This window comes from Aquila chrysaetos, chromosome 13 (assembly GCF_900496995.4).
Source record: "Aquila chrysaetos chrysaetos chromosome 13, bAquChr1.4, whole genome shotgun sequence".
NCBI classification, from domain to species: Eukaryota; Metazoa; Chordata; class Aves; order Accipitriformes; family Accipitridae; genus Aquila; species Aquila chrysaetos.
In genome coordinates, this window is record NC_044016.1 from 22452855 (window position 1) to 22477708 (window position 24854).

The 24854-nt window shown below is 39.1% G+C and overlaps 1 protein-coding gene across 8 annotated transcripts in view; it reads right to left on the bottom strand.

Annotated features, from left to right (window-relative positions):
• Positions 1-24854, bottom strand: part of LTBP1 (latent transforming growth factor beta binding protein 1) — a 204459-nt gene that overhangs the window by 26556 nt on the left and 153049 nt on the right. For 7 of the 8 annotated variants that reach the window (XM_030035533.2, XM_030035530.2, XM_030035536.2 and 4 more), the window contains 4 exons: positions 19480-19602; positions 15668-15793; positions 8286-8411; positions 5865-6008 (listed from right to left, as the gene is read on the bottom strand). In XM_030035533.2, the coding sequence (XP_029891393.1) occupies positions 5865-6008; positions 8286-8411; positions 15668-15793; positions 19480-19602 (519 nt within the window). The remainder of the gene's footprint in view (positions 1-5864; positions 6009-8285; positions 8412-15667; positions 15794-19479; positions 19603-24854) is intronic. The other variant, XM_030035532.2, reaches the window with a different exon arrangement.

Genomic DNA, 24854 nt, shown 5'->3' on the forward strand with positions numbered 1-24854 from the left:
AGTATTGGTATACCTGGGAGAGACAAGTTCACTTGACCACCTCATCTGTCCACCTCTGTTTGTCTCTTGGAGGTCAGGCTCAGCCTCTTTATGCCAGTTATAGGATGGATTTTCTTCTAACCCCATCCACTTAAAAAATAATGGCTGTGAGGTGGGAGCTTGAAGATAGTGATTGTCCAACAAATGCTGAAGGAATGAAATGAACTCCAGCACTTGTTACCTCAAGCCTGTTATCCCAGCCCACCCACATTCCCCCAAGCAGGTGGGGCAAGGCAACTTTACTGGGCATGCAAATACTAGATCTGTTTTGAGAAAAGCGGGTTTAAAAATGCCAGTATAGATTGCCAATTATTGCACTTCAATAGCATGAACGTGTGAAATAGTTCTTTTGGCTTCTAATTCAAAACAGACAATTGGATTTATTTCTATTTTCCTCAGAAAAGCGACTGTTTCTGTTTTGGGAGGTTGAGAGGCTGGCAGACACCTCTATTCAAATTTAGTACAATGTTGCCACCTAAAAGGCAAACTTTCCTTTGCTATTTCGCCAATATAACTAAGTTGTACATTAAAGGAAACACCCAGCTGAGTGCTTATTTCATCTTTGTTAGGTTAGCCTGTGGTGTCCCCTCATCAGATAATTACAATTTTCCATAATGTGCTGAATTTCATAAAGTGCGGTGGTTTTTTGGTATCAGCTGCTATCCAATAGGAACTGCGTTAAGACTATCATGTCATAGAAACGCAACTGAACTAAATCTGTTGTTCCAAGGTGAGAGAGCAGTACTTTACCCACCAAATTATACATTTTCCTTGGCCATTTGCCATCTAACTGAATCAAAGCCAAATCTTCAACAGGAGAAAAAGCATAGCAGTTTTCATGCTGTTTACCAGAGAAAGAACACCAGAAGCTGCCCCACGAAGAAGGGGAGACAGTCTCATCATGTCATTGTTTATTCCCATTTTACATATGATGGATGTGTTGGTTTCCCTCCCATTATCTGTTCAGCAGCTTAAAAGTCTGTTGTTTACACAGCTGTGACTGAGGGTTAGTCAAGCAGGCGTCATGAATGTTTGGGGAGCAAATGAGACACAAATCTTTCATTATTTTTTTTTTTAACCAAGACCAGTCTGAGTCTACAAGCTTATAATTTCTCTCTCATACATTATTAACCATTTAGTAAACAGGTTGTTTTTGAAAGTGGTTTCATTAGGTATGTTGACAAAATATGATAGGGAATGGATACTTATTTTTTCATATAATTGTTGTTTCAGGTTTTTTGTTATTAGAAAATGTAAAATATCTGTGTATTAAGGCACGCTGGTAAAGGAACATAATTTTATCAGGTTGTTGATGACTCTTCTATTAACAGCCTGTAACAGAGATTCTGTATAGTTGCTGCTAGATTGAACTGAAGTATTTATTAGAAATAGATTTATATACCTTAGGATAACCTTGATCCAACAATATGCTTCAGAATGTGTTTGATGCAAAAATGTGCATTAGTAATATAGGATTCAGCGGATAATCAGGATATTAGCATATGCTTAGACTTCAGCATACAGTTAAATATTTGCCTAAATAGCGGCCTGTTAACAACTGTGATCCGAAAAAACCAAAACATATAGAACTGATGGGATCTTAAATACTGCAGCTATGTACCAACACCTCTTATTCACAAGTAGAATCAGTAAGGTGGTTGCTAAAGTGAAAAATCATCATTATAAGTTCATGACTTCTAAAACCTCAGCAAAGACTCTGATGACTGAGCAAACAGCTTAAGTAACACACACTTTCAGAACCTGATTTTCCAAAAGACAGTAAAAATAGACTGGTGTGTGCCTATCGTCAGGGTGTACTTGTTTAGATTTCTCAGCTGGCTCCACATGTGGCAAGCTACAACACCTAACGTGTGTGTGCAGTGTATACGCATATACGTGCATATGTATAATTCAGGGATTAGTGCAAGTGATGCACATTTAAAAATGATATCTAAGACTATGTTCATAGGTGACTGAAATTCAGATCATTATTTACCTTAGAAAACCATGCACATAGTGCCATAAAAAAACCCAACCCACAAATATGAAGAGTTTCCTTTAAAGTCTTAACATTTAGAAAGCCCTTAAGGTTTAGGAAATTTAGAATTTGTACTCGGGCACCAAATTTCTAGCCTTGAGGAAGCTTTTGGATCAGATTTATAAACTGTTACTTGACAGCCTCAAATTTTTTGTGCTGGTGGTTGGTTAGAGGCAGGGGGGATTGATTTTGTTTTAATACAAATCAGTCTAGGAGGGACTCATGTTTGAACACCAAAATTGTGATTTTTACTTATAAATCCTAGTAAATACTGTTAAATATATTGCCATAAATAACTGGTCACATTTCATGTAACCAGAAGAAAGCAACATCTAAATTAGCTGTAGGTACCTACATGGGCCCTGGTACCTTAGTGGAGTTCTCTCACTGGAATTCTTTTCCTTGGCTGAGCTGTAACCCAAACTAGTGATCTTACTGACCTTTGTATATGTAAGCCAGATTCCTGCTGATATGCTTATGTTTACACACACACTTTTGTTTGCAATTCTCATTTTAAATCATACCTATTATAATCCTCAAATATATACTACCCTTTATAGCTTCTGGATTCAATGCAATGAGATATATTAATATTATATTAGTATATATTAGTAATTTAGATACATATTAGAACATGCATTTTTTCTTATGTAGAAACAATTAAAACCATGCTAATACGGATTATTACGCAAACCACATTCAGCTTGGTACTTGCTAGAAATTAATCATAAATGGCTTTATATATCTTGTTAAAAGAATAAATGAGAAGACTTGAACCGAAACCAGGCATTTTTTATCTCTTAGGTACAAAGATGTGTAACAGCAAAGTTTCATCTAATACAAAAGAGAGTTCTTTCCTCCTTTATCTTTTCTTCCTTCTGAAACATTTGTTACATTTTGTGAATGGCAGGGGAAAGAGGAGGCAAATAAGACAATCAAACCTTGCACAATTAATTTTTGGGGGTTTGTTACTGGAATGTGACAATATGGGCTAGAATTCCTGATACATCCACTGAGAGGATTGTTTCAGGACACAGCCAACAACAGATGAATTTCCACCAAGTGAAATCTAAATAGAAGGAAGCCTCGAGAGCCCTAATTTCAAGTAAAGAAAAGTGTGAACACATAGCATTCCACAAAGCTAACAGCCTTTAACCACATGCAAAAAAGTTCCCAAATTAAAGTAACATTTGAACAATCTTCACCTATTTGCACTTGATATGAGGTGGACGAACATTTCTTTATGCACAAAAATACAAAATGAGAAATAAGCAAAAGCTGAGTATACCACATTGAACGATAGAGATCTGCAACAGAATAATGCAGATTAAATTCTTCCTTTCTGAACATAGGCATGATGCAAGCTAATGCTGACAGATGATGTCCAAATGTACCGTAGGAGCTCTCAAAACAGCATGCCTGACTTAAGTATGTGGCTTGTCAAAGCCAGAGGGTGTGTGGCTATTCCATTGTTCTTTGCAGGCAGATAGCATGCTATTCCTATATGATCATACTGCAGCTGGTCTTGGGGGATGCTGAAGTACTCATTGTTGGGCAAACCAACATAGCTGTTATTTGCTCATCCTACAGTGAGCACATGGGGCTTATGCCACTTACAAATGGGGAGGAAAAGACTGGTTCTGTTCCCTCTTCAGTTCAGTTGACAGCTACACAAGGGCCACCCATTGGTTCCCAGAAGAAAATCGGAACAAGCAAAGTAAGCAGATGTAGAAGAATGAAGCGTGTATTGTCAGCTCCTGAAATGTCAAATCCAGAGGTACATGGGGCAGTGTCACCACTTGACTGGTCAGCCTTTGAGGTCCTGAGAAACAGAAGCCAACTGATAAGAGGAAAAAAAACCCAGCAAGACTGCAGGATGTACAGGAAAGCAAGATTCCTTTTTAAGAAGAACTAACAACAGTACTTTCCTCCTTTTACTTTGGAAGAAAAGTAAGAGAATAAATAGTAAGATCTCTGTTCCTAGTACTGCCACTTTTCCTTATTCTAGTTCAAGAGCATATGATGTAAAGTACATCTCACTGGGTCCTAATTTGCATGTCTTCTGGTCTCCTATGTGAGATCTTCCTCCTTGATGACCTTATCAGAGAAGAGACAAAGGTGAAGCACGCATGTTTTGTTAGGGCCTGATGAAGGCTGGAGGGGAAGGAAGAATGGCTTCTTTCCAAACTGATCACAGTAAAGCTATGTTCACCAGTGACAACAAAATGGAGTTAGTACTGACAGTAGAGTACTCATCTGTTGACAGTACAATCAGTCACACTGGGTTTTTCACCTCCTCCCTCCCCACAGTAACGTTTGGGTATGTCCTTGAATGCTCCCTGGGCTTCTTTTTACATGGTCTCAGGTCCTCTGCTAATTTCTTTAGCTTTGGTTTTGTTTGACAAGTAGCTGAATTCTCCCAAGTACTACCTCCTCACAGCACCAAAACGAAGATGGCATTCGCATCTCCTGCAAATCTTGGTAATATAATTTAAACACTCTTCCATAGATTCATGGAAGAATTTTAAATGCTGCTACTTCAGTTATCATCAGCGGGTATTTAAGCTAATCTGCTTTATGGTGGAAAGGCACTGCAGTATTTTTCTTTGCAAACAGGAATGGAGGCAGTACCACTGAGCATTGCTCTGCTGCCTCAGCCATCTTACTTTTTTTCATTCCTCCGTCAGAAAACAAGCTCCCATAAGCCTGAATTTTTCTCACAAGATTTTGCAACGGTTTCAGTTTGTCAATCAGCTGTTAATGATACTTCACAGGCAACTTCTTGAGTGCTGCTGAGTGCTACATTCAGTGATCTAAAAAGTTGTTGCAATTAGATCACAGATATTTCAACCTTGTTTACAAGTCTGAAAGACCATGAGTGATAGGAGAAAATAGCCACAGCCTTGTAAGCTGTAGACTCTGCATCCTGGCACTAGAGCCAGTTATTCTAAAGCTTTCCCGAAGCTAGATCAGCCTGCAGTGGAAGAACAAAATAAGAAAAATACCAAGATTTGCATTCTGGAAGGGGAAAAAAGCTGTGCAACTAAATCCCTTCATTTCTTGTACTCTGTTGTTCCTTATTGTGGGCTTGTTCCTTTCTCCAAACTGGATCAGTGTAGAAACGTGGAGACAACTTTAAGAGTTATAAACTCATTTTTAATGAGCATATTTCCAGTAGTATTTGCAACACCCAAAACACCTGATAACAAAAGCTCACAAATCCAGTACAGTGGACTACTAGGAAAAACAGGACAAAAGATGGAGTAAAACAGGCAAGGGCACTCAAAAAGGCACTCTAAGAGACTTGACAACAATTCAGTGTTTTGGTTTTTTGCTTTCCCAACTACCTTTTCTAAGGACTTATGTTAGTACTAGGTTTGTTTTTAATCATATGCTCCCTTAAACATTGTCCAAGTGTACTAGTGGATGTTTGTAAAAATTTGAACAAAAAATAAAATCACTCAGGCCATAGACTTGATTCCATATCACATTTCATTGTTACAGTACAGTAAACAAGAGATTGTTTACTCTTAACTGCTGTAACTGTTCATTATTACTGCCAAGTCTGATGATGTATGAAATTTAGGTATTTCTGCTAATGATTCACTGATAACATATTACATCCTAGAAATGCCTCTTTTCATGCACACACTTTCAAGAAGACAAAGTTTTAAATTTTTCTGCTGTAGTTAAAGCAACACCAGCATTTAAACCAACTTTACTTTTCCATTGGTTACATATGCAGTGGAAATCATGCCAAGCATGCACAAATCCACTAGCATTTTACCTGGTGAGGTACGGAAGCGACACTGTCCGGTCATCGGATCATACTCCTGGTTCTCATCAGAGCAGAGGCACAGGAAAGTACCATCAACATTCTCACAGAGGGCTTCACCACATACTCCACTCAGCATTTCACATTCATTCACATCTGGGGAAAAAATCCAAAACATAAATCAATTCAGACCCATTACTGATGGTTTGTTCTTTTATCTGCTGTATCTGTGCCAATATTGTCTGCCAGATTACAGATGCCATCTCTGGGGAAGGATTAAAAACTCACTAATACCTAAGTAGATTCATAAACAAGTAGTCAGTCCTTTGAAATAAAGGCCCCTGAAAGCCACAGTACAGTTTATAGACTATTGGTGCTGATTAGGTGCTGCTTGTAGACCAGAAAACTGGCCTTTTTTTTTTTTTTTTTGGGGGGGGGGGGGGGGTGTGTTCTTTTGCATTTTTAAATACTTGCTTTTCTTTGTACCCTTTTCTTGGGATTTAAGATTCAGACTCATTTCAGTTGTTTTCTTAACTTTCTTCATTATCAAACTTCCACTGAACTCAAGGAGCAAAATGAGTAGGTTTCCATGTGACTCAGACTGCACTATGAAAAGAGAATTCCTTTTTCTCCTCCAAGTCCCATTTTCCTCATGAACATCTACTGAAAAGTGAATTCCCCAGCCCCACTGCCACCATGTGCCTCTTGTGTGCATGGCCTCACAGGCTGCTCTGGAACCCACAAGGGTTACACCCAGGTCACCCAGGGAGCCCCTACTGAACACTGAAAATTTACTCACCCCCAAAAACCCCACGTATTTTTAACTTGGATTCCATAAACCTGCTAACTAGTCTACCCTGAAATGCTTTTTTGACGGATGGGAGAGTTGTCTGCTGCTTAAACAAGGGTTACCAAATACTGTCGGTGTCACTTAACTTTACTCTCTTTTCAGTTGCTAAACTTTACGTTTGAAAATTTACTTTGTCTACTAATGACAGAATCTGAAAATTGTAATTTGTGTATCACAATTCAGAAATTTCTGTAATTAAGCATGGTCTAAAGTATAACTTGTGAGGCAATGTTTCAGCCTTTTTACCTCTTACCCAGCAAGAATGAAAATCTAGTCATATGACCAAATGTTGATTTTTGTGTATTTTTATATAAATATGCATTTTAACTTATGGTTTGCTCAGCAATTTTAAAATGTACTTAGATTTTTCTTTATCTTTTTGCTGGATTCCTGTCATAAGGAATAAGTCATCTTTGGGGAACGTTGCCTGGCCAGGAACTAAAGAGACTTACTTTTCCTAAAATTGTTTTGGTAGATAACTGGCATCAAAATTTCTAAGAGTATTTTATATAGTGTATACAAGAAAAAAACCTAAGACATTATTTTATGGTGCAGAATCACTTCACTGGCAACTCAAAATTAAATTTAATTTCACACCAGCTTTTGCTTTCCTTTTTTTTTTTTGTTCTTTCTTTGCTTCTTTTGTTTTAATCCATGAAAAGTCACTGTGTATGCAAAAATATACATTGGTATGTTGCAACATAAGTGCCAAATGGCATGAAGAATTTTGTAATAAAACTGTTTAATATATTAGAAAACACATACAAACACTTCTGTAAAGCTTCTAACTCCTCCTCTGCTTGGTATTCCATTTAGGTCTCTGTTCCTAGGAAATGTGTTTCATCCTGAGTCTGGTTTGAAGATATTGCTTAATGAATACCTTTCCTTGATCTGGTATTAATTTTATATTAGAAACTTGTGCTGCCTCAGATGGTTCTCAGGTCCCACCATCACTATTAACAACAGATCTGGAAAGCTATTACTCACAAGAGAAACGTGCAGTATTTACACATCTACAAAATCTCACATCTTTTCATGGTGATAAGTGTCTTTCCTGGAGCTCAAAGCCAATGTTAAAATCTGTTCAAATATGATGTGCCTAGGGAGGTGTGCCGTCTAATTCAGACTGGCTGTACCACATGCCAGATGTTATTTCCTGTAGGGGGTAGTACAGAGTTCTGGTTATTCAGCTAAGAGACTAAACAGATGTTGCATTTAAATAGGCTAAAGTATGAAATTCAATCTATTATGATTTATATTTGTGAATGGTCCTGACGTGCAGAAATAGTGGGTTTTCTTGGTTTTTCTTAAAGAGATAAAATGAGTGGCTTAGCTTATTTGCTGTTGGTTTCCATTCAATCCTAATAACAGGTTCTCATTAAACGGATACACAGTTAAGTTCCCATCTGGCACAAAGTTCAGTGAGTAAAGCAGAGCTCAACCTTATTTTACTAGTAAGTGGTCCAACTTTAACAAAAAATGACAGAAAACAAAAATGTTTTTGTGAAAACATGTTTTGCTTATATGCCACTTTTTGCTCACTATCACCTTGCAGGAATGACTACTTGCACCTAAGAACTCACCCGTACACCCTTGCCCATCCTGCGCGTCCTGATACCCTTGGTAACAAAGGCAGCGGTAGGAGCCATCCATATTTTCACAGAATCCATGACTGCCACATATTGTGCCATTCGCACATTCATCAACATCTGCAAGGAAGAATTTTAACATCAGACAGGCCTTGCAACAGTCAAAGGCAGACATTCACGAAGAGTGCAGAAAAACAACAGATGGGCCATTTTTGCAAACGGATGCAGCGATGTCCCTCTGTACATTGGGAAGGAAAATACAAAGGACAAGACACAAACATTTCATGTAAGCACATGTATGATTTAAGAAATTGTTTCAGTGTTAACTTTGCAGGAAATACCTTATGTAAGACAACGGTTTTGGTCAACTGTTTCCTATCTGTTTCACCAAACCTGCCAATCATGGCATGATACTACATACTACAGAGTAAGACATAGTTTAAATATGACTATCTCTCTGACTGACTTACAGATTCTGCCAGTTTAGCGCTATACAGTCAACAACATGTGTGAAACTGAACCCACTGTGCCTACAAGAAGAGTTCAGGGGTATGGTTGCATCCATTGTGCAGAAGTGCTGCACAGATCTCATTCTGGCTCTCAGCACAGAAGATAATTTCATGGTGCATGTGTAAGTGGTAAATATCTATGAAGTGAGCCTTCTGGCTTTAATCCTGTAAGTTTACACATACGAATAATCTTACTCAAGTAGGCAAAGTAATTACAATGCCTGCATGCTTTCTGTACTGGCCCTGTCATTTGTAGTTCCTGTTTGTGGTTTACTGGCCTTACAAGTAAGAGTCACTTGCATGAGCAAGTCTGTTCTTTGACTCAGCTGCTCATCCAACTATAATGAAGCAGAGCTGCTTGTGGCAGAACATAGTTTATTTTTGTAAGTGTATTACAAGGGCTAGGAATGTATTATTTTTATCTTCACTTAAAGAAAGACCTAAACCCAAAGCCCTGACCACCTGTGGTCATTAAAGATGTCACGGTGTGTATTTCAGGAGGAAGAACGTTAACTGAAACTGAGAACTTGCTACGATACTAGGATTAGTACCTTCTGCCTTCTAAATTCCTCTGCAGTTTGAAGCAGAGAAATTATTGCTGTATTTCTTTCCTAGAAACCATTATGACTGTTAAGTAAGGTTGCTGTCTGCTTGGAATTACCTTCTGCACTGTGCCTCAGGGGTAATTACATTTTAAATGGTGAATAAAGTGATTCACTTTTGATTTATCTGGGTACTAGCTACTATCATTAATTCTGCGCATTAGAGTAGACCTTCATGTGTTGGAGCCTACCATCATTCTACCTCCAGTGAAGGCCTTAGGCACTCACTGAACTAAAGAGCTGGTGGGACTGAATCCTATGTTGCCACAGAGGGCTTCTTTGAACAGGTGAGTAGCACTGCTGCTTGGTGTTTTTCTGAAAGGAGAGAGTAGGGCTCAAACGTAGTCCTGTCTACTCCTACAGCTCTTCACAGCTGTGTCAAACAAAGGCCTAGAAAAGTCAGCAAAGGTGCACTTCATTCTTCTCTTGACAGTGCTCAGCAAGCAAGGACATTATTACTTTTAGATTTTCTTACGCTCAGCTGAAAAGGAATTTTTGGTCTTTGAACCTCATGGTCACAGCTCCCCAAGCTATCCAAATTTGAGCAGCATGTCATTACCACCCACACAGGTTACCTGTTGTGCTGCCCTCTTGCTCCCCTAAGTGCTCAAATTCATCCACACATGCTTCTGTCTGCCTCAGGGAGAGGCTTTTTGGGGGTCCTGAATAACACCTTTTCCCATGTGCTGTGGTTGGGGTTTGAACAGGTTTAGAATCACATATAGATTTTTAAGGCCAGAAGAGACTATCCACAACCTCTTAAATAGGTTAAAAAACTGTTGCTGGCAATTTCTGTACCAATGGAGTAAATTGTGGTCCCAATGACCACAATTGTAACCCCCCGCCAAAAAAAGAGAGGGGTCTGGTCCCTCCCTCTTGCTGCTGTGCACTATACCTGGATAACATACCTTATTTTAACATTTAGTCTCATGTGATCATCAGAGTTTCACATATGTGGACAAAAAATCTGAATACTCTATCTCTGATTCAGAAAACCACGTTAAGAAAAGTTAAGAAAAGGAATTCAAAATGAGTGAACAATGATGGATTGACACCCAGGAATTTAAGACAACAGACAATAATGCAGTGTTCGTATTTTCAGTGGCCAACTATAGTTTAATAAAAAAGTTCCTGAGCCACAGGACAGTTACTCTGTTAAAAGCCTAGACAGAAGAAACTACAACTGGGGATTTTAAAATTACCTAAATTACAGTATTTCTCTTACTTAATAGCTAAACATTAAAGGAAACAGATAGGGGAATGGATCATGCAGCTGGTTCTCCAAAGGTAAACTAAGGTCATTGACTAAAAAGCTGCAGAAACAAAACTTGTGATTGTAGCAAGTGTCCTGAGTTAGTATATAATATAGCCACAGAAGACAGTTTTGTTTTTAAAAAGTATGCAGTCTGAACATGACTGGATCTTTCAGTGTATGGGAAATTGCAGAGAAGGTCCAAGCACCAAATATTTTTCCTTGTCTAGACAACTCACTCAAAGGACTCCTGTTTTACAGCCGGAAAGGGCATTTGTTTCTTTAATCACCCTGTAAACCTTGAGGCTTGTAATCAGCAATTCTCTTGCTATATGGAGACAAAGCAAGGGGAGAAACTAAAAATATGAAACTAATATGTCCTATGCCTATGCAATGACTAAAGCAGTTCTCTGTAATTACAACCTGTTTTAGAATCCATGACTCAGTGCTGCCTGCTTTAATCAAAACTCTTTTGATCTAGCATCACCACGATCTAAAGAAAGGCAAAACATGTGTGCACTCAAGCGCATTCCTATACCGCTCAACAGTGTGTTCCTGTTTTCTGCCAACCTGAACAAGATGAAGGCATACTTAACCTCAGGCATGATATTTAAATCTCACTGAAATCTACTTACATGGCAAAGTCTCTGGAAGAGGAACTGTTTCCTAGGACAGTTCTGTACAGTGCTTAGGGGAACAGAGGTCTGATTCTGAGACTTCCAGGGCTGCCCATAACACCCATACATAAAAATCACTGTCATGAGAAAATTAGAAAAATAAATATTTGAATAAAGACTTTGGCTATTTAGAGGCAATAATGCTGGATGGTCATTCCACCATTGCGATGATGTGGGTAAGAAAGAGATTCTTGTTTCTCCCTTTTTGTTCTTACTTCTCTAGCCAGCCTCCAGATAAGAAGTAGCTGATGCCCTAAAACATCTCTATCAGCAAATTTGAGAAGGCTGGTGAAGTCTGTGATTACTCATTGTGAAACAAGAAGGTAGCTCACAGAGGCACACTCTGGAGATGCATACTTGAATCTGTTTGGCAGAAGCCTGAGCTGTCTTACTTCAGTATTTAACCAGAGATTTGGTGAAGCTGTCAAGTTGTCTACTGCATAAAATTCACTCCACGTAACAGATAATACTCTGCCCCAAAAGGAGTCCTAGATTTGCCATACCCTTTTCCTAAAGCTTCCTTGTCTTCCCTGTAGATGGCTGGATTATGGTTGTGAAGTGCAGTTACAGCAAACATCTACTCTCTTAAAATGTCTTTGGTGGCAGAGGTAACAGTTATGCACTGTTCACAGCTCTGCTCTTTGTTTCCCTGATCTTCAGACTTCTTAGGTATGCAGTCATCTTAAACAATGGACAATGTAGCATCTTTGTGTACAGATTTGTAAGTTATTCTTTGATCACAGAATGATCTGTGGATGCTCCGTGCAAGGCTCAGATGGGTGACCTATTCAGTGGACAAGGAAAGGAGAACAGGATATAAGACAGTAAGTGAAGGGAAAGGAAGAAGCAGAGCTCTGGTTGGTGGGATGTGTAAGTTTTTTTGGAGTGCCTATTGAGGCAAGCAGTGAAGGTCAGGGCTTGGAGCAGAGAGAGAGAAAAGTGAAGGAGCCACTGAGAGACATACAGGATTGGACATGGAGACAGAAGAGGTGCTTGGGGTAGACTTAAGCATCAGAAAACCTCTAATTTGGGTTTTTGCCAACACAGTTGACTAGCAGCCAACTGGGTAGAACACTGCTTTTACAGGAACCCCAGAGAGCTCGACAGGGATCTAGGGAGCACTCCAAGAGCCTCCTGTTCAGCGAGTGTGGTGCAGCCAAATTGCTGAGTCTGGGGCCAGGCGGCAGTGGAATGTCACCACTACAACAAAAGTTTGTCTACACCTTGGAGGAAGACACAGTCTCTACAGCTGTTCAATTTACTTTGGCCAATGGCCATAAAAACTCCATACGAGGACTGAACCACGTGGGGTTCTTAAATGTTTTATGTTGTTGTTTTTGTTTCTGACTTTTCAAAAAAACGAGTCAAACTCATACAAAACCAGTCTGGAGACATGGAAAATCTACTCCAGGTACAGAGAGGCGTCTGAATCCAGCAAAATTTCCTCAGGTTCTTCCTCTGATGGTATAAACAGTTACTCACTTAACTAGAAGTAAATTCACAGAGGCACGTAGTGTAAAGAACAGTAGCTCCTGCGGCTGGAAGCCACATCCTTTTGCAGTACCTGGAATGTGAGACGTTCCGTTTGTTTCTGATCCTTTTGGTTTGTCTTGCCTTTTCACATGAAGCTGACACCACTACAAATATTTAAAACCAATGCCATCAGTGCTCCCTTCAAATGAGTTTTTTCAACTCTAGAATTGTTTTTATTAAAATGACAGAATGGAGAAACTAATAGTGGCAGAAGAGGAGTGCTGTGGCTTCAGAAGACTAGAAGTACCCTTGCTTTGCCAAGTTATTAAAATACTTTTCCATATGCTGAATATAAAGTCTGATCTGTATTCCATACACACCACCAATTACTTGTGAAGCACATTCAACTGGTTTTGTACTTGTTGTTTTATTCTTCATTAAAAAGTTCCAAAACTACTCACAATCCTGGAAATAAGATCTTGTGATTTCATCTTTTTCTATTTAGTAGAAGTTTGGCTTTTTTGTTCTAATGGAGATTAACTTTGTAGTACTTCATCATATGCGATGGTAACCCTTCCCTGGGAACTGTGTTACTTTATTAACTGTCAGAGATCCAGACAGAGGGGCTCACTGTTTCTGGTACATCCCCTAAAATTAGATGCCACAGACTTTTTTTTTTAAGTTGTGTTTCTATTCAGTTCTGCCTTTTTAAATTTCAGAGTTTGATTTCACAAGGTTAATAAGTGTTCTTCTAACTTTGGTTTGGAACAAAGTGTTTGGTTTCTACTAAGAGCAGGCTGCATTCTTCCCTGACCACTTTTTTTTTTTTTTTTTCAGCTATGCTCAACAGTGAGGCAAAACACCTGCTACTACTTTTCTTTTAGAGAAATTGAAGATATTTAACTATATCCTTCCTAAATACTGGGTGAAATGTATACATGCTGCCAAAAGAGTCCATGAACATGCTTTGGAATTATCCCCATTCCTTGAAATCACAAAATACTGCCTTGCCCATCAATCACTGGAGTTACTCAGATTCACTCTCCCTAGCCTACTTGACCAGGCCTTTGTCTTGGCAGTAAGAGAATGTTTCTTTCAACTTATGCCACGATTACAAAATAAAGTAAATGTTTAGAGAAGAAAAAGCACCAAAAATACTGCAGGATGTTTTTTAGTTATCAATAATAATTAAAACACTGTTTGATGTCATGCTATATCTAAATACACAGCACGTATTCCCTTACATCAAGATAACAGTATTCTTGCCAGCAGTGTATTTAATTTCATTAGATGTTATATTACTAACTATATGGCAGGTTATATGCCAGCTCATATAATAATGCTATAATGCTGTTTTTCCTCTGGTAAAAGTAGGGGGAGTAAATGCAACAGTTAGACAGAAGTTTCAATACACCTCCTCCACTGAAGGAAGAAACTTTTCACTATCCCTAAGTGAACTATGAGAAGAGCTGGCCCATGAAAACCAATCACATGCAGATTTACTGGCCTATAATTTGGGATAGAGAACAGCTTGCTTACTTCTTGGATGCTTGAGATCCACTACCCATAGGTTTTAACACCAAGCTATCACCTGCTCAGTGCTTTCCTCTGTATGCATCCTGCCAAACTACTACCATATAATTTTTTCCCCTTCTGAACTTTTCCCACAAGGCTTCTTGTCTTGAACAGTCCTCTCATCCACAAGAACAGCCATTCTTCACCCAGTTAGGGAAATTTTTGTTTTATGTCGGCATCACTGACTGACTACACAAAGCCACATATCTTTTTGGTATCATTGAGCACAAGTCTCCTATTTTAAATTCAGTGCAGGAGAGCAGCATCACTAGCAAGTGTGTGCATTCCATTAGCAACAGGATATATTCTCATGCTATAACCAAATAAAAATCCTAGTTACACCTAAATTCTAGGCTCCTGGTGGATGTTTCTCACCAGGGTTATTACTGGAGCAGCTTTTACAACCTTGTATGAAAAATACCTGTATAAGCATACCTGCATACATTTACAAAGACTAAGCTGGCTTTAGCACTGTAAAGATCTAATTACTGCCATTTACTCTGTTTCTGAGATTTCAAAATGCCTGAGGTTCTATCATAGGTAGCATTTTACTACAGTTTCTCACTAGAGTTACTTCTGTTGTATGGATGCTTCATCTGCATCTTTTTAAAAAGAAAATCTTGACAAGCAAGGTTCTGTTGTCTCACACACAGCAATGAGAACATTCAGGCAGCTCAGGCTTGCTGCTAATGCACCTAAGAAGCTTTAAATTAAATAACCCTAAATATTTATGGCAGAAAGGTCTTACCCACTGAAGCTTATCAGAAGCCTGAGTTCCAAACTCACTTTACATGCATTTTATATATATTTATTCATTCCACCCTTGCTATAAGATAGAAATAATTTCCCATCTGTGAATAAGTTTTCATATTATTATAGTTGTCCACTGGTTTCATGTATCTTAACATAAGAATATCATTCCCTCCTTTGCCATCATTTGCCATAGTCAGGTTAATATTCCTTCTTTTTAACTAATTTCTTTTGCTCAAAAAAATATACTCCAATGTTAAGATAGCAAATTATTAAATATTAAGAAAAGTAAAACACAGGTTGTAACAAACATTAACTCCATTACATTGCCTATTTTGTACATTTCCTGTTGTACTTCTTATGATTCAAACAGCAACATAGCACTCCATGCATTTATGACAAAAAGAACAAAGGGCCCTTAGGTGGCAGATTGCAGAGTTAATAGTGGTTTTGGGGGTATTAGACCCAAACTGACTACTTTTCTCACCCAACTAATAACAGCAAATCAATGGGAATGCATTATTGTAACTTGCCTCACCTTCACATGTTCGGCCATCTGCAGACACAGAAAAGCCCTGCTCACATATGCACTGGTAAGAACCATCCGTGTTGAGGCACTCCCCATGAGGTGAGCAGAGGTCAGATCTCTCACATTCATTGATATCTGAAAACACAGAGACATTAATAGCTTTGCAAACCCTCATGCCCTTAATGTTAAAAAGGTCTTAAAAGCAGCTTTTATTTCCACCAGCTATGTAAATAGCTATGTAAACGGGGCTTATTTTCCAGAGTAACCAAATCTTCTGGGATCATTCTTAAACTATGCATAGGCATCAGTATGTTCTGCTGCATCATACTCTTACTATATCACTCTCTGCGATGAGGATGACCAGATGAGAGTGATTGGTGAGATATCAGTATAAGCTCCATACTAGCCAAAATTTCTTCTGTGTTAGGGGAATTCTCAGATGGCTCCATCTCACTGCTTTTGATTGCTGCATGCTGGTGAACTTGTGCATCTGGCTCCATGTGTCACCAGCAGGTCTGGAGCTGCATCTCTCCCAGTAGGCTGATTTTATATAATTTAAAGCCAAATGCTCTTTTTTGCTGATGGGGAATGGTCCCAAAAGGTTGCTATGTAAAAATCTGTCATCATTGCTTTTTTTTTTTAAAACTTAGAAAGCATTTTTCACACTGCCTTTCAGACTTGTGAATCTGAAAAACAAACATTTCTTTCTGACTGATGTCTCATCTTAACAAAACCTGTCATCAGAACTGAAGGACTGCATTCGTTCATTAAGGAGGTACCACTTCCACAGGAATTACCATTCACATTGTAATTGCACTTTTGTATTTTGCTTTACAAAAACCTATTAAGAAGTTTTCAGTACCATGCTGAGATGAAACACAAATTTACAAACAAAACTTACATATGCCTCATTCATCCATCATCACAGATACTAGAATTTCTTATTCTTAACTGTGTCTTTTGTTGCTTAGATTCTGGCCATTGTTACAGCCATACAAAATGCATCAAAGTAGACAGTAATTTTGATAGACTAGAAAATGATGATTTCAATACCATCATTTCAAGACCCATGACATCCATTATAGAATTTTCTTTAGATACAGACTGATTCTGTCCTGTGTGTAAACCTTCCAGGCCAGTATCCTGAAGTCATGGCACATATGTGGAAAGAACAGAGGCAGCTTGGGGAAGGGTAGTATCTGTATGAGGTGCACAGGGAAAAGTCGGTGCACTGGGCTTCATGCAACGCCTACATGTATAAAGTTTTCTCTGAATTCATAGTCAATGCAGACCAATGACATTACTTCCTGAAGCTCTCTGAAAGGCAGGTAAGGTGGGAGATCAGCAATGACAAGGACAATACGGTACCTTCTCAGGACCCACACCATTCTCAAGACTAAGCTATCAGTTTCTTAAAACTGCCAAAAAAATACTGGAAACCAAACCAGCTGATTACGCAAGGTAGAATGATGTATTAAAAGATTGGAAAACAAAATTAACAATGTTAGGGAAATAGAGTATAATTCATCTGAGAAAGCAAACTGCATACTTTCCAATGTTTTGGACTCTTTTTCAACTTTGCTCCTTACCAAAACGAATGTTCCTAATTTCTAGTCTAGTCCAGATTCAACTTGCAGACACTGCATTCTGTGATAAATTTGCCAGTTTAATTCAACAGCTCTCTACTTTCTATTATGGTTTCCTTTGAACATAATAAGCCTATGATCAAGTCACCTCTCTTTTTTTCTTCAACAAAATAAACAGTTTAAAGCCATTCAATCCTTACTCCCCCAGGCCATCAGCATTTTTGGGTTCATCTCTGACTCTCCTCAGCTGATGAGCATCCATTTTGCATTGTGGGCACCAGAATGTCAGTGTACAACAATGTGCCAAGAACAGCTGTATCAGTGCAAAATAGAGGTAAACAAACTTTGCTTACTCCTGCTGGACGTTCTGATTTTTCAATCTTCTGGGGAGTGCATTAGTCCTACTGGCCACAGGGTTGCACTGGAAGCTCATATTCAGCTGACTGTCTCTGACCCCTACATCCTTCTCAGTGACTGTGTCCCAGAAGGAAGTCCACTGTCCTACAAGCACGACTGAGATTCCTTCTTCAGTATAGAACTGGATATATTGAAACATATTTCTTCAGTATAGAACTGGATATATTGAAACACATATTGTTTGCTCATACCCAGTGTACCATATGATCAAGATCACTCTGCACTAGTGGCCTATTATCTGGATCTTTTACCATGCCCCTAATCTCTCCAGGTAAATTCTCTCAAAAATTTTATGTTTTTTCTTGCTATTACAGAACTCTGACAGAACTAACTTTCAGTCATTTAAAAATGTCTCAGTTTAGCTGCTGCTTAAAATATTTTGAAGGTACTGTTCAAATTTAAAGAAGTCATCATTTACGATACAAGTATGACTAGTTTTGTCCAGTACCAAATACAGGGCAAGAAAATATACTGACAATTTCCATCTTTGACAAATAAAGATTCTGCTATTGCATCCTGTAACAGCTTAACAACAAGTAGTCAACACAGTAAAAAAAGTCTAACCATACTTAATTCTGCTAGCCAAAGATCTCCATTTATGTTCTTTTGCTGTGTCTAGTTCTTTGCTATTCTAACTTGTCAGTATTCATTGTTATCAACTCCTACTTTCTTCCATTTGTTTTGGTATTGATCTGGCTATTTCTCAAGCAGTTTCACTCCCCTCAGAGCAAGTTGTTATTTTTCAGTGTTGCTGGTCTTCTTTCTCAAGTGTGGCGCTCTTACCTGAAATGATTTCCAATTTTCATTCACATTTTTCTGTTAAAAATACTGTCTGTCCCTTAGTTGGCTCCTAACTGCTTTCAGTTTTGTTATATTTATCCATTTAAAACATGAAGCCTATACACTTTACATAGTGGAGTGAAGAGAATAGAGTGGTATCAAAACTGGCATTGATTTATAGCTTGTGATCAATTCTCTTTTATCTGTTAAAGCAAGGTCTAATACAGCACTTCTGTACATTGAATGCAACATTTTCTGAATCAGAAAGCAGTCACATAGAATACTCAGAACTTTTACAGGGCATTTACTGTTGGTTGCACAAGATCTTCAACATAGATCAGCTGGAATACAGTCTCTCAGCTCAAGTCTAAAACGTGCATAAGAGAGCAGCCAAAGCAAAGCCCAGTCTCCTGGTCCTCCAGTCATTTAGAGCACAAACACGTGATCACTTCTCAGCTCTAATACCATGGTTCTTGTCTCAAAAAAACAGATGGCAAATGGGATTCATGAGGCATGCCTGGGTGTTGTGCCAACATGGAGTTGGGATCGATCGTTCAGAACTAAAACCTGGGAAGTATTTTTCTGGGTTTGGCAATGCTGACTCAGCCTCAGACAACACATTCTCTTCCTCCCCACCCATTCTCCACAAAGCACTGCAAGTGTTTTAGAGGTGAGAGAGGTTTATCTAACGTGACTTGACGCTAACTATACTGCTCTTCCTGTTACATCACTGATTCACAAACATAGAAGGTTCTGTCAAAATAAGCGTTTCCAGGATCTGCAAAAATGCAGCACTGTATCTCTGTTAGTTCTAATATAGATTCTCTTTCAAGTTATGAAGGCTGAGATTTCAGCCTCTTGAAATAATTTCTCAGCATATATTTACAGAGAGAAATGTAAAATGAGAAGAGTAAAAAAGTACTACAAATAATAAATGAGTTTCTCTTCCTTAGCAAGATCTGTGACTATCACGAGTTATGCTTACAAACTTGCACATTTATAATAATGATACAGGTATTTTTTATAGCTATTTCATACCTTGACATCCCCTATTTGCTATCTGCTGGAAACCATCTGGACAGGTGCATTTGTAAGACCCATCAGTATTCATGCAGTTTCCTCCAAGGCAAATATCACTGTCTTGAAGGCATTCATCAACATCTGAAATAAAAATGTAACTGAATTATTAGATGATGTAAAAACTGATGAAACTTTTAATAGTGATACTTTTATACTAACGTAGCAACTTGAAGCTACAATGCCCTTTAACAACTGTGTGCGTGTGTGGAAATCAAGTTTACTACACTTTAGGATGTCCTTTTAATTTCCCTTTCATGATATCATCAAACTTCTTATATTTCTAGAGAGCTTTAAAATTTGAGTTTGTACGTCATTTATTCCTAGCAAACACGTCTAACATGTGCTATCTGCATCTCTCATGAAAGCTATCATAACAGATCTCTATACCACTCTCTACCCTACTATAATGGTGACTGTGGTGTTACAGTAATGCAGTGTCGTGGTTAACCCCGAGCCAGCAACTAAGCACCACACAGCCACTCGCTCACTTTTCCCTTACCCAGTGGGATGAGGGAGAGAATTGGGAAAAAAAGTAAAACTCGTGGGTTGAGATAAAGACAGTTTAATAGGACAGAAAGAAAGATGATGATGATGATAATAATAATAATAATAGTAGTAGTAGTAAAAGAATTGGAATATACACAAGTGATGCACAATGCAGTTGCTCACCACTTGCCAACTGATGCCCAGTTAGTTCCTGAGCAGTGATCCACACCCCCCCCCCCCCCCCCCCCCCGCCCCGCAAACTCCCCCCAATTTATATACTGGGCATGATGTCCCATGGTATGGAATATCCCTTTGGCCAGTTTGGGTCAGCTGCCCTGGCTGTATCCCCTCACAGCTTCTTGTGCCCCTCCAGCCTTCTTGCTGGCTGGGCATGAGAAGCTGAAAAATCCTTGATTTAGTATAAACATTACTTAGCAACATCTGAAAACATCAGTGTGTTATCAACATTCTTCTCATACTAAATCCAAAACACAGCACTATACCAGCTACTAGAAAGAAAATTAACTCTATCCCAGCCAAAATCAGGATATGTAGCTAAAAAGAAATCCAAGCAGCTGTACATTTAGAAGACAGGCACAAACATTGCCTACTAATACAAAGTTGTAGTTTGCAATATGCATTTTTGGACATGTTTAGACCACTACGCAGAGATCCCCGAGTCGGAAGTGACCTGACTCAGTTGTCCCCCAGGGTACGGGCAAGCCCAAGCATAGCTGCTGTGTCACACCAGACAAGATGTGCCTGTGGAGACTACTCACAAAACAACCATGTGGACAGGAGGCTTGTAGGACGGGTACTACACTGTGTGTCCTGCTGTGCTAATGGTTACTTTTTCATGCAGTTCATGCAATGCAATACAGCCATTTTGCAGGCTTAGCAGCTTGGTCATGAAGCTGCTTTTGCACAGTGCTGCACCCAAGCCATAGATCCAGCAGTAGAGTCAGGGCATGCAGGGTCTAGCTCACAGCTGCTCATACACCACATTCCCAGTCTCAAGCCTCAGGCCTGCAGAATCTGCCCTAGTGTCTTAACAACTATAGGATAAACATGCTGACTCACACGTAGGAGTGCAAGTTTCAGGATACAAACTATACACAAAGTAATCCCATTTTTCAAGAATAGGACACTGGCATTGTCTCCAACTACAGTATTTTCTTCCGTTGTCTTTCAAAGGGCTTAAAGGCAGCTGAATGGAGGAAACAGAGCACAGCTACTGTGGGTGCAGGATTAACTCAGCAAGTGCCTACATACCAGTGACATTCTACAGTTTTGTTTCACTACAGCTAAAGATCACAAGGTGTTTGATAACTGTGCCTCTAAGTTTTAAAAGCAAACAGAAAATGAGAGAGTCAAATAAAAGCATCATCTCATAATCAACTTTCCCCTGCCTCCACAGTGCCCTACCTCATAATTCACTGAGTCTATTGATCTGATAATGCAGATAGTTTCCTTTGACAAACAGTTATCAAAAACTTTTTCCACTGCCTTTGATTATTCTGATTTCTTAAGCATGGATTTTAGCTGATTAGAATTGTAACTTTTTCCTGCGTTGCAGGAACGAATAACAGTTGTAATTAAAAAAGAGGACATGACCTCATTTTCTACACTTATCTCTGGAAAGCCCACACTATATCAGAGTTCAACTATCCTTGGGATTTAATCTATTTGATAAAAATAAGAAATAGGGATAGCTTTCTTACATAAATGAATGTTATTGCAGATAAAGCTGCACTTAATGCTGACAAAGTTCTGACCTTTTGATAACCACATGTTTTATAATAATTTTCAACTGAGAAATAAATTGTGGTTTATTTAAAACAGCAATTAATTTTGACTAGGAGCATGAGAAAAAATTAACGACTCCCTTGCGCTGAGTTAATGCCAAGTCTCACAACAAGAAGGCATCTTCTGCCAAATTCAGTCAAAATGCATTATTTTCCATATAGGAGGCAAACCTCCTTTTCTCTGATGCAACTCTTCACAGGTCCTATGGTGGCTGCACAAGAATCTCAGGAAAAATCAGAGACAGTAACTCATGCTTGAGATGTTCAGTGCTTTTACCATCCTTTACACGTGCATGTCTTGAGCATTTTGGCTAGCAAGATCTCTGAAGACTCCTGGGAGAACACTGAAGCCTCCTATGCTTCAGACAGACTCTTTTCCAGTAACTCGAGTTCTTTGAGATGTATAGTCTATATGTAAGTCCAGCTGATGCATATTCATACTTCCTGTCAGTTGAGACAAGGCCACAGGTGTGCTCACACTTTGTGTTCCCTCATATTCAGAGCAACACAGAGCAAAAGTCTCAATGTCACTTCATCTCAAGAACAAGATGCTGAATGAGAGAGTAAGGCAGAAAGAAAATAAACGTGCATGCAGTCATGCATCTTGAAGACCTCTGACTACTAGTAAGTAACCTCTTTTTCTATCTTCAGGTGGAAGGTTGTACGCATGGCCCACCTGTGGATGGTCATGTACTTCCAGGCTTCTAATTTCCAAGCAGATAATAGCAAGTATCTACAGGTACTGCAGAAGCAAAAAGTTCTTCGGCCTTGGATAACAGATTATACAGGCATTTGCAATAGGAATGGACATATGGATTATTGCTCTCAGAACTGAAGGTATGAAGGCCTCAGTCCAGCTTTCTCATTTTCTGAAGAGTTTAGTGCAAGGATGCATACAGAGCGTGTATACACCAACATATAGAACAATTATTTGCAAATTACCTTTATTCTTAAACAAGTGAAATAAACAAGTGAAATACTGTGCAAAGACTTCCAGACAAAAACTTCAGCCAGAGAGTTGCAAAAAGCACAGCTGAAAATGAGCACAGCATAATTCTGCCAAATTCTGCAATCTCCCTAGAAGTTTGCACAAGTGTATAATGATCAAACCAGCAAACTGCTTCTTGAGCTGCTACATTTTTAAAAAAACTTCCAAAGTAGAAGAAATCCTTATTAAATAAACACATTTCTTGCAAGTGATTTGCCAAACACATTGGCTTTACAGCCTGATACATTTTTGGGTATCCTCTGACGTGACAAATGTCCATCCCTGAGTTTGAGAAACTGAACAGAATTTGAACCACTGTTCTTTTCACACAACTGTGCTGGGCTATACCCACAGTTTTTGTTGCCTCTTTTCTGCTTTCTCTGTGAAGTGTTAGAAAACATTCAGGTAAATAGGCTAATCTGAAAATCAGAGGCAATCATATGGAGAAATGTTGGATGTCTTCTCAAGGTGATTTTCTCTTTATGAAAGCTCTGCCTTGTAGTCCATGCACACATCTGTTCTAACTAACAGTCAGGAGGAAAGCCATTTTCATGAAGATGGGCTGGAAAGTCTAACACAAGGACAGCAAAGCACTGGCACAGGCTGCTTGAAGAGATGTTTGGAAATCTCATCTGCTGAAGCCTACTCAGAGCAGGTTAGAGGAGTACCTGTCAGGAATGACACCATGTGGTCTATTCTGCCTTTGGGAGGCAGGATGGACCAGTGATTCCTTCCACCACATTTTTCTTTGATTCTTGACACAGTATCTCTGCATCTGTTGCAACTCATGAAGATCTGAAAGCCAGGTGAGAGCAAAATACTTTGACACAAGTTTCTAGTGCCTTGCATCATCAGCCCACATTTCTTGAAGCTGATGCAAGTGATGCTGGTATTCACCAGGAACTCTGAGAAGATTGTGTTAAGTTCTTCTATGACCAGATTCTCCAAACAGGTCAGTACCAAAGAGTATCAGTGTGCTGAGGAGATTTTATAAGATATCCTTATTCCTTGTTGGTGAGAACTTCAAGAGATGCTGTCACTCATTAAATGTGGACAATGCAGTATCATCATTGGTGATAAAGTCTGGTCTGATATTACAGGTTTGTCTTGAGAAGACAACATTTGGTTGCCTCAGGGGGAATTGCTCTTCTGCCTGGATCACTTGAAGAAGAAGACTCCTGACCTATTGCTGTGGGGGAGAAAGTGAGAACTGCCTCCTAGAGTGCTGTGTGGAGGATTACCTAGCAGCAGGACACTATTAGGTAGAACAGCAGTAAGAAGCTCTGTCTTCCATGGTATCAGCAGCTACAGAAAGCACACCAGAGACTGGAAACCTTTTATGTGCTAATGCTACATGTACGGTGAGACCTTAACTGAGAGTATTTTCCCCCTAGGGTGAGATAAGGAAGCAACTGAGATACAACCTTTTCTGGAGCTCGCTAGTAAGTAATCTCACATGCTTAAGGTGACCATGAGTAGTGCAGCAGACATACCATATCAGGTGGTATAGCCAACAACGGAGAAGAGGGAGTAGCTTTGAAATAATTCATTAGAAAAAAAATCTGTTTGCCAATTACTAGACAACTAAATTGTTCTACCTGAGAGATAATAGAACGTTTCTGTTTTCTATAACACAGCATTTCTCCCTACATTTACTGTACATCTTTCACCTCTCATTTTTGTTTTTACAAGCTCAGTATGTAGACTGAGTTCTGAGACAGCGAAAGCTGTGAGCTCCAGCAGATCCCCCTGGAGCTCATCTTATACTACATATTTTCCCCTGAGAGTGCACATGTGGGACTGTGGTGGCTGGCTACATGTTCCCAAAACCAGCTGGAGAAGAAGTTTTAACTTAAACTTAGAGGGCCCCCATGTGAATAGTGTATGCTGGCAGAAGCTTTTGTAATACAGAATCTCTGTGTCAGAATTTGAGCAACAAGGTTTGGAAAGGCTTAATTGTTTTTGGTAATAATGTTAACTGCCCTTCCAATCTTACTGTTGGAAACACATGTGCTGATTTCTTGTATGTGGAAAGATGACAGGAACTATTTCTA